Below are 9,693 nucleotides of genomic sequence, written 5' to 3'. Positions count from 1 at the left end.
TCTCTCTATCTCCTCTTCTAGCTCTTAGCATGAGCTGCGCCCTGCGTCCGACCCCTTTTGCGCAGCAACACCTTAAACTTTCAGGCCCTCCAAATTCGGGTCGGAGCGTAGCGGAGTGGGCCCCGAGTTTGAAAAGGGCGACGGACGCTTGCGTCCTAGCCTCCAACAACGCCTCCCCGGCGCAGAGGGGCCCCCGGAGGGATGCACAACCGCTCCACGCCACGCCGCTTGCGGCGGTCCTCTTCCCAGCTCCGCTGTGGGCCCGTGCGTTATTTTTGTTTCCTCTTCACCCGCGCCAGCTCTCGCCGCCTTTCTCTCCGCTTCGTGCCTGTCTCTCACTTAATGTATATATGAGGCTTCACCTCGTCCTCGTCCTCTCGGCGTGCGCCCGTGCTGCGCTCGGATCCGACCAGCCCATCCTTGGCGCGCTCGTGAGCGGTGGCGCCGTCCACAAGATGAACCGCACCTCGCTCGAGGCGGAGCTTGCACTGCGTGAGACGGATCACGCGCCGTGGGAGAGCGACGACGTGCTGCGGCTGCGGCTGCACGAAGCGCGCGCGCGGCTGCTCGAGCGGCGCAACGCGCACGTCCTCCACGCCGAGCGTGTCCTCGCGGAGCTGAACGAGCACTCGGGCGCCACCTTCCTGTCCGACCTGCCGCTGGACGCCATCCTCGCCGACGACAACGCCGTCTTCGCCGCCGCGCTCGGCGGCCGGCTGCTGTCGCAGCTCAACATGCAGACCGCAGCCGGCTCGCTGCTCGGCGTCGTCCTCTGCCGCTTTGCGCCGCTCGGGAGGCTGCCCAGCCGCGCGCGCCTGCTGCCCCTCACCTCCACGGTGGCGGTGGCGGCGGCGACGGCGACGTTGCTGGGGCTGCTGCAGGCGGCGACGCAAGGCCTGCGGCAGCTCGCCGGCTGCCCGTCCGACTTTGGCCAGAAGCTCGCCGCGGTCACTTGCCGCGACGGTGTTGCCGTCTGGGTGGACTCCGCCGCATCAGAAGCTGCCGAGGCGGCGGCGGGCGGCGGCAGCGCCTCAGGCGACGAGCCTCCCCGACTCTCGCTGTGGGCGGCGCTGCGGCGCCCCGCCACGCGCGGCGCCATCCTGCTCCCCATCCTCCAGCTCGCCGCCGGCAGCTCTATGGGCGAGGAGGCGAGATTCGAGATTTCAGGAGATGTGGCCGAGATGTGGCCGAGATGAGGAGGGAGATGTGGCCGAGATGAGGAGGACGAGATGAGGCCAACCTGGCGGGTGGGAGAGGGCGGCGTCTCCCTGCCACGCTCCTTGCATTTTCCCCTGTCGCCGCCTCCCAGGTGCTCTTCCGTGCGCTGCTGCTCCACGGGCTCGTCTCAAAGGCGCGGCTGCCGGCGCCGCTCGCCGCCGCGCTGAGCTCGGCGGTCTTCGGGGCGATGCACATCTGGAACGAGCGCTCTGCCGTGCAGCGCTCCATCTACGCCGCGTGGACCTTCCTCGGCGGCCTCGTCTTCGGCGCCGCCTACCTCGGCACGGGCGGCGGCCTGGCGCTGCCGGTGCTGCTCCACTTCGGAAACAACTTCATCGTGCAGCTCGTGTGCGTGCGCAAGGTGGCGCAGGCGGCGCTCGCCCAGCGGAACGCGTTCGTCGAGGCGCGGGACCGCGTGGTCGCCGGCCGGGCCGCGGCCGGGCCCGCCAGGAGCCGAGTCGTGGGCTCCGGCGGAGTCGTCGCACCCGCAAAGGCGCCTCGGCGCCAGGCTGGCGGCGCCGACCCAGAGACCGTCCAAGTCTACTAAAAATCCGTTGAAGGCGGGTCTGCACATGGGTCTGCAGAGCAGGGGAGGTGCATGTGCGTCCATGGACATGGACATGGAGGACATGGACATGGACATGGACATGGACATGGACATGTGCAAGAGAGTGCAACATGCATGTAGCATGTGCGCATGTGCATGGGCTGTACGATGCACATGTGCGTGGCACGTTTGAATCGGCAACGCACACACACAAAAAAGGGTGTAACTCGCACAGAATTCACCATGGAACTCACACAGGGTCCTCCACAGAGTCCTAATACGCTTTTTGTGCGGTTACGGGGTGCAGGAGGCGGGTGAGTTTTCCTGTCGTTGCGGCACCAGGGGTTGTGCACCTGGCCCTCCTGCTCTCTCAAGCCAAGAGCGAGAGCACGGCCCTGCTGAGTGTGGGGACCGAGAGCAAGGCCCTGCTGCTAGCTCAACCTCAAGCTAAGAGCGAGAGCACGGCCGGCTGAGTGTGGGGAGATTTTCTGAGATATCTTCACACCAGCACCAGCACCAGACGAAGCACGAAGTCGAAGTACGAAGAAGCGAGAACCGTTCAACCGTCTCATCGTGGGCCACGATCCACCACCGCAAGCGGTGCGCGTCACCTTGGACTCTCCTCTGCTGGAGCCAGCTCCCTGTCTTGTGACTGCCTGCGTCCGCGGCGTTTTGGCGCCCGAGACCTGTCGGCAGGCCCGGGCTCCAGCTCGTACTCGCCCTCGGAGCCGAGGACTTTCGCGAAGCGGGTGTGCCCCTTGGCCCGGAGGAGCATTCCGAACGCCACGGCGAGCGCGCCCGCCCCAACCACGGCGGAGCACCAGATTGCGGCAGTCGTCGCAGCGCTCGTCGCCGCGTGACCGCGGGCCCTGTGGTTGTGCCTCGCAGCCATCGCGCCGAGCGAGCTGTGCGGCGGCGGCGGCGGCGGCGGCGGCGGCGCGTCGCAATCAGCACGCAGCCCCCCCACGCGGCCATGCTGGTCCCAGTGGCGCTGCAGGGCCACCCAGTCGCACTCGGTGGCGGTACCGCCGCAGTACTCCTCGAGCAGGTGCGGGTAGCGCTCTGCGTAGCAGTGAAAAGTGCGCGCAAGGCCCAGACGGTGAAAGTGGGCATTGATGCCTCTCGCGAGCTTCTCCATCGCGTCTGTGCCGGCCGGATGAAGGCCATCGCCGAGGTCGCCGAGCGAGAGCAGCCCACCACCCTCGACTAGGTGGAGGTTCCGGTCGCCGGCGTGGATGCGCCTGTTCACCTCCCTCCGGAGCTGCTCACGAAGCTGCTCGAGCGTGACGCCGCCACCGCCGCCGTCGCTGCTGCAGTCGCCGTGCGGGTCTCCTGCTTCGCGCCTCACAATCATCGTGATGACGACGAGCGGGACGTCCGGCTGAGCCTCCCGGATGCCATTGAGCGTCTCAGATAGGCCAGCCGCAACTTCGCAGTTTCCTCCGCCGTAGTCGTTAGTGCCAATGAGCATCGAGATGAGGTCGGCGGGGATAGCGCCCAGCGCTGGTCCGTGCCGGGGCGTGACCCGGATGCCTCCCCAGCCGAGATTGATTGCGGTCCAGTTGTTGAGCCTGCCAATCAAGCCCGGGTACGGCGTCTCGGCGCAGTACCCGTGCGTGATGGAGTCGCCGTACGCGATGTACGTGAACCGGCCGCGAGGAGGCGGCCGTTGGACAGTAATGCCGTCAGAGGTGGGCGGGCGGGCAAGCCTCAAGCCGGCGAGGTGCGTGGCAGCGCCCCACGGCATGGAGAGCTCGAAACGGCGCATTCCCATCGGCGCAGCCTCATCGACGGCGAGATCGAACGCCACGGCTCCGATGTACAGCCGTGGCGCGCCAGGCTGCCCGACGAGCCGTCGATCAAAGACGCGCAACGGATGCTTCACGAGCTCAACCTGCATGACGTCGCTGAGTTCAGCTCGGAGCAGCTGCACGAGCTCGTGACGTTCCCCTACTATCACCGAGTGCCCGGCTGGCACGCGCCGGCCATGTCTGCACAGCCCACACCGAGCACGCATCCGCATAGCTGGGTCTCAGCAAGCGCCGAGTTCCTGCCGTTGCGAGATGTGTATGTCGTGCGCGGTGCACGGCGTGCGGAGATTGCCTCGAGCTGGAGTGCGTGACCATGGCATCTCATGATACTCTAGAGCCGCTCGGTAGCGAAAGCGAGCGAGATCCGTGCTGCGCACATTGCAACCACGACCACATGTTCAAATGCGCGCACATGGGTCACGCCGGCGAGTGTGTGTATTCGTGCCCAGAGTGCGAAGTGTCCGGTTCGAGCGATGGCGAGTCGGGTGCCAGCGATGACGACAGCGGTGAGTAGGTGAGTCTACCCTAAAAGTACTCCATTCCATGGAGCCTTTATTTTGGGAAATTTCGTGGGCCGGCGATGGTACACCAAGTCGAGGGCTCGGTCCTCAGCCGGCTCCTTCGCGCCTGGGTGAACGAGCCACGCGGCCGTGTGCTCCTCGCCGGGTGGGCCGTCACCTTTGTCGGCGTGACCGGTCGCGCCGTCTTCCTCCGGCTCAAGCTCAAGGCGCGCCGTGCACTCAAGCCTCCGGCGGAGAAGGACGGCACACTCGTCGCGCCGCCGCCGCCGTCCAGGCCTCCAAAGGCACCCGGCCCGCTCCGCACCGTGCTGCGTCTCGCCATGCCGTCGTATTGGAGCCGTTCGGCCGCGTGGCTCGGCGTCTTCTCGCTTGGCCTGGGCGTGCGGCTCGCAGTGTCGGTCAAGGTGTCTTCCGAGATCGGCTCGCTCGGATCGTTGCTCGCGAAGGGGGAGTGGGAGGAGCTCTTCAGCCGGCAGCTGACCTACGCGCTCTGGGCGCTGCCGGCGGCCGCCACCACCGCCCTCCAAAAGTTCTCGCGCGAGCGTGCGGCGCTCTGCCTGCGCGAGCGGCTGCTGCAGACAGTCGTGGACAAGCTGGGCGCGGCGGGCGCCGACGCGCCGCTCATGCCCGCTCCGGAGGGGACGGCGACGCGCAGGCTGCCCGGCGCGCTCGCGGCGGCGGCGGAGGGCAGCGCCGACACGTCGCGCGGCGGCGCAGTCGGCGTGTGCTTGACAGACCCGGCGGAGTTTTGCTCTTCCGCCGTCGAGCTGTACGAGGTGCGCGGCTGCGCTTGCCCCGCCCTGCCCTGCGCAAGCCCTGCCCTGCGCAAGCTCGCACTGTCCCGCCCTCTGCAGTGCCCCGCCCCGCCCCGCCCTCCACTTGCCCCCCCCTCTCCCGCGCGGCGGCGACTGGGTCCGGGCGAGCGGGTCCGGGAGGGCGCGGCGAGGGGGAGGCGGCGAGGGATGTGGCGAGGGGGCAGCCGCTTGTGCCACCCACGACGACGACACAAGGCGTGCAGCCGCCTCCTCGCGGGCCTCCGAGCAGACCTGCGTGCACCTCCCTCGCGCAGGCCCTCTCGAAGCCGCTGGTCGAGGTGTCCCTCCTCTCGGTCAAGCTGGCTCTCATGATGGGCCCCGGCCCGCTCTGCTACTGCTACTCCTTCTTCTTCGCCGCCGGCTGCTGGACCCGCTTCGCCGGCCCCTCGATCGCGACGATGACGACGGGCGTGGCAGACGCGGAGGCGACCCCCCCCCCCCCTTCTCCTCAGACGGCTTCTCCTCGCGCCGCAGCGCCCCCCCCCGCCGAAAGCGCCGCTGCGGGAGGCGTCCTCGAGCCCTGGCCTCGAGCGTCTGCAGGCGGAGCTGCTCGCGCTGCACTCGCACCTCGTCGAGTACGCCGAGGAGGTTGCACTCATGGGGGGCGGCGCAGCCGAGGCGGAGGCGCTGCACGCTTCGCTCGCCGCCGCCGCCGGGCGCACCTCGCAGCTGCAGCTGCAGCGCTTCGGTGGCAAGCCTTGCGCCCTCCCCCTGCTCTCGCGCGCGCTCGCTTCCCACCGGTGCCTCCCCTCCCAGGCTCGGACTCGCTGGACGGGTACGTGTTGCGGCACCTCGGCACAGCCCTCGCCGCCTTCCACCGCTCAGGCGGGCAGGCAGCCCCGCGGTGAGGGCGTGTGAGGCGCGTGGCGCGTAGGCATCCTCGCCGCCTTCACCGCGATGCTGCCCGCCGTCGTGCGCGCCGCCCCGGGCGGAGCCGACCCGACCGAGTACTTTCTCACCTCGCTCCACCTCCTCGTCCACGTTGGGATGGCTTGCAAGGAACACCGCCCTGTCCCTCCCTCGCCCCTCACCCCGCCCCCTCCCGCGCCTCTCTTCACAGAAAAGCACAACGCCTCTCTCCACACCTCCGGCTGTGAGCAGGACCTCGTCCTCTCGCACAAGACTGCAGCCACCGCCTCGGCGCACGCCCGCCGCGTCCTCGCCCTCCTCACCTCGCTCGAGCCGGCGCACGCCGAAGCCGCAAACGGCAACGGCGCCGCCAAGAAGGGCGGCGAGGGTGCGGCCCCGCCGCTGCTCGAGCGAGCCCTCGTCCAGGCTCGCACGGCGGGCTCTGGTGCAACCCCGCCCCCCCCAGCCACGCGCAGCCAGCCGGGACAGCACACTCACCCCGCGACGCGCACACGCGCCACCCTCTCTCCCTCGTCACGGCGGCGCTGCTCGGCGGCAGGGATGGCGCTCGAGCTCCGGTCCGTCGTCATCGCCCCGCCAGCGCTCTCCGAGCCCCCCCTCGCCGGCCCCCTCTCCGCCTCCGTCCCGCGCGGAGCCCACGTCTTCGTCTCGGGGCCAAACGGTTGCGGAAAGTCGTCGCTGCTGCGGGTTGCGCTCGGCGTGTGGCCGGCGGGCTGCGCGCGCGGAGCGGACCGCCGCCGCGCCCCGGCCGAGTGACGGGCCAGAGGCGCCTCGCCGCGTGTAGGCGCGCGCGGGCGAGGTGTCGACGCCGCCGTCCGACCGGATCGTCGCGCTGCCGCAGCGGCCGTACATCCTCCCGACCGGCTGTCTGCGGGCACCCTCGCTCGCGCCGCGGGGACGAGACTCCCCCGCCAGCCCCCGCCTTAGCTCCTCGCTTCGCTTTGAGCGCAGGCGCAGCTCTTGTACCCCACGCCGCTGGCCGACGCCGCGCCCGCCGCTGACGCCATGTTTCTCGAGGCTCAGATTGGGTCCGCCGCTTGGGAAGTTTGTCGGGGCGGTCGAGGAGCGCTCAAGGCGCCGTCCTGTAGGCTCTGGCGTGGGCCGGGCTCGAGAGGCTCGCCGCAGGCGGCGCCGAGCTCGACGAGCCGCGGCCAGACCTCGGCGTCCCCCCCCCCCTCCCTCACTAGCCTCGCCACGCTTGCGCCGCTGACTCGCTCCCGCCCCCTCCCCGCCTCGCTTCGCCTCGCTTGCGCCGCTGACCGCGGCGGCGCGGCCTCGCCCGCAGGCGGCTCCCTCTCCGGCGGCGAGCGGCAGCGCCTCGCCGCCGCGCGCCTCTACCTCGCGTGCCGCTCCTCCTCCCCTCCGGCGCTGATCGTCGCCGACGAGCCAACCTCCGCCTGCGAGGCCGGCTTCGAGGAGCGCTTCTTCGCCTTCCTCGCCGCGAGCGAGGCGGCCACCCTCGTCGTGGCGCACCGCCCTGAGCTCGCGCGCCACCACACGCACGAGCTCGCCTTCGACGGCCACGGCGGCGCCGCGATGCGCGAGCTCTGAGGCGGCGCAGCGCCTCGCGCTCCACAACCTCTCGTGTGAGCGGTCGTGCTCGTCTGGATCGACTTAGCTCCTCGCGCCCCCCTTGCGACGCCCCGCTCTCGCCCCTGCTCTCTGCTCGCGGCGCACTGTCCGCAAGACGAGAGGCCTATAGTCCACCCACACCCCTCTCCGGAAAATCTCCATGTGCTAAGCCCAATCTCATGTGCGATTTGTCTTTTCCTGCAGCGCGGTGCGCTGTGGCGCCTGTGCGTATCATTTAAAGCTGGTCTTGACTTTTTTCCCCTGTTCGCGGTGGAACGCGACCTCGCAACTTGGATCGCCGCGCGCGCCCACGGCGAGAGGCCAGAAAGGCGGGCGCGGATGCGGTCCGGCCAACACGCGTCGCGTTTTCTTTCATCTGTTCTTTTCAAAGGCCGGTGGGGGTAGAACGGCAAACCTGCCTGGCATGGGACGCGGGAAGTTGATTTCTTCCTCGCAAACGGACGTGCAAGGCAAGGCGCTGTGTGCCGCCTCGTTTCGTCCTGGACGATCTGATCGCGTTCGGCCGATCTTGGTAAGCCCAACTCTCTATGCCGCCCACGAGGGGCGGCCGGCTCAAGCCAAACGAGCCGCTCTGCGACAAGCCGACCAGGGAGTACATCCAGACCAGGCGCTTGTCGGCGGTGGCGCAAGACGCCGCCGACGGGGATGTGCTCTCTCCACCAGAGACGCAGGCCCCAACGACTCGCTCGCTCGGAGCCAAGCCCAACCTCGCCCGCTCCCGGTCCGCGATGGGTGGCCTGAGCGGCCCGACCTTTATGGACGAGGCCAAGGGCCTGTCGGGTGTCTCGAGGACACTCTGCATGAGCATCGCCGACGTGGAGAGCTCGCCGGGGGGGCTGCGCCGCTTCCTCTGGCCGCTGGTCCTCTTCACCTTGCTGGCCCTCACCGCGGCGCTCATGCTCAACGCCCTCATCTTCTGGACACCCGCGTACCGCTACTATTGGGAGCAGAAGCGCGCCGCGCTGCTCTCTCAAAACGAGACGGCCGCGCTGCTCGAGAGGTACGACCCCGACTTCCCGCCGCTGCCGGAAGGGTGCCAGCGGTTCGACAAGAACTCTGAGCGCCTGACCGAGGGCGTCGAGACCCTCCTCGACGCCACCTTCCGCACCCCCTTCGAGGTTGACGCGCTGCCGAACGAGCCGCAGTCGCTCGGGCCAGGCGCTTGCTAGATGAGACGCTTGCCAGATGCGCCTCCCGCCCGGTCCGGCACTGGCTCGGTTCCGCGCCGCTGGAATACGGCGTATTCCGGCTGTGGGGCCCCCGCCGTACACGGCACCGGCTCGTGCTCCAACTCGCTGGCGGTGGAGGAGGTGTCGCCGCCTTGCCGCGCCTTTGCGGAGCCTTGCGCGAGCGGTCCTGTAGGCTCGCGGCTGGTGCTCGACTCGCTGGTGGTGGAGGAGGTGCACCACGGGAGGTGGACCTTCGGCGTGTGCTGGGACTCGCCCTGGTACCAGACCATGCCCGACCAGCTCGTCCTCCGCCTCCGCCGCATCGGCATCACCGCGACTCTCAGCATGCGAGACACTTCCTAGACACTTCCGAGACACTTCCTAGACATGCATCGGCATCACCGTGACTCTCAGCATGCGAGCGGCGGCGCGGGGGTGCGGCGGCGTGTGAGCGGCGCAGATGACGCGTCCTCGGTTGGCCGGGGGGGGGCGGCTGTAGGCACATCACGCAGCACGTGCCCTTCCACGGCGACGTCGTCCTCTCCTACGGCTCCGCCACCGTCGTCGGAGAAGGCGTTCTCCCTCGACGAGATCGAGCGGAGTAATCACTATAGCGCTGAATAACTAATAACTCCAACGGATCGCCAGGCGTCGTCTTCCTCGACGAGATCGACCTGCAGCGGCACGCACGCACGCTCACACACACACACACACACACACACACACACACACACACACACACACACACACACACACACGCACGCACGCAAACACACACACACACACACACACACGCACGCACGCACACACACACACACACACACACACACACACACACACACACACACACACGCACACACAAGGCACAGAGCAGATACTGCCAGGCCGCCGCCACACTGTGAAGCTACCAAGGCGACCGCACCGCACCGGCCGCCGGTCCACACGCCCCCATTGAGTGCGAGGGAAGAAGTCAGCTCCGTCTCTCTGGTCGCTAGTCTGTAAGTAAGGAAGGGGCTTTAAGGGGCCCCACCAGTTCAATGGTCTTCCCTGCCTATCAGACCCTACCCGCAATACCTCTCCGATATAGTACATGGAGAACCTGAACACTTGCCCCTCCTTCATCGCCCACCTTCCGGACTACACCGTATT

General features: G+C 68.6%; 4 protein-coding genes across 4 annotated transcripts in view; 3 read left to right on the top strand and 1 right to left on the bottom strand.

Annotated features, from left to right (window-relative positions):
* Window positions 1-350: 350 nt before the first annotated feature.
* On the top strand, window positions 351-1,765 carry EMIHUDRAFT_104251 (hypothetical protein; the record flags this gene model as incomplete). The annotated part of the gene is made up of 2 exons (XM_005764754.1): window positions 351-1,172; window positions 1,310-1,765. 2 exons carry the CDS (start codon window positions 351-353, stop codon window positions 1,763-1,765), a joined length of 1,278 nt encoding a protein of 425 aa, XP_005764811.1.
* Window positions 1,766-2,135: 370 nt separating this feature from the next.
* EMIHUDRAFT_213608 (hypothetical protein) lies at window positions 2,136-3,665 on the bottom strand (the record flags this gene model as incomplete). Its single annotated transcript, XM_005764753.1, has 4 exons — window positions 2,136-2,190; window positions 2,452-2,646; window positions 2,779-3,026; window positions 3,114-3,665. The coding sequence occupies 4 exons, from the start codon at window positions 3,663-3,665 to the stop codon at window positions 2,136-2,138; spliced, it is 1,050 nt and encodes a 349-aa protein (XP_005764810.1).
* A 462-nt stretch (window positions 3,666-4,127) lies between these two features.
* EMIHUDRAFT_452201 (putative ABC transporter) lies at window positions 4,128-7,333 on the top strand (the record flags this gene model as incomplete). Its single annotated transcript, XM_005764752.1, has 9 exons — window positions 4,128-4,873; window positions 5,167-5,322; window positions 5,453-5,600; window positions 5,787-5,893; window positions 6,014-6,206; window positions 6,321-6,469; window positions 6,567-6,648; window positions 6,729-6,839; window positions 7,068-7,333. Exons 1-9 carry the CDS (start codon window positions 4,157-4,159, stop codon window positions 7,331-7,333), a joined length of 1,929 nt encoding a protein of 642 aa, XP_005764809.1. The 5' UTR covers window positions 4,128-4,156.
* A 504-nt stretch (window positions 7,334-7,837) lies between these two features.
* Window positions 7,838-9,693, top strand: part of EMIHUDRAFT_437349 (hypothetical protein) — a 4,919-nt gene continuing 3,063 nt past the window's right edge. Inside the window, exons 1-4 of the mRNA XM_005764751.1 lie at window positions 7,838-8,533; window positions 8,738-8,891; window positions 9,044-9,117; window positions 9,193-9,226. Of these exons, the coding sequence (XP_005764808.1) occupies window positions 7,903-8,533; window positions 8,738-8,891; window positions 9,044-9,117; window positions 9,193-9,226 (893 nt within the window). The 5' untranslated portion in view covers window positions 7,838-7,902. The remainder of the gene's footprint in view (window positions 8,534-8,737; window positions 8,892-9,043; window positions 9,118-9,192; window positions 9,227-9,693) is intronic.

The sequence above is a fragment of the Emiliania huxleyi genome (assembly GCF_000372725.1).
Source record: "Emiliania huxleyi CCMP1516 unplaced genomic scaffold EMIHUscaffold_58, whole genome shotgun sequence".
In the NCBI taxonomy this organism is placed as follows: domain Eukaryota; phylum Haptophyta; order Isochrysidales; family Noelaerhabdaceae; genus Emiliania; species Emiliania huxleyi.
This window is presented reverse-complemented; position numbering and strand designations above follow the sequence as displayed.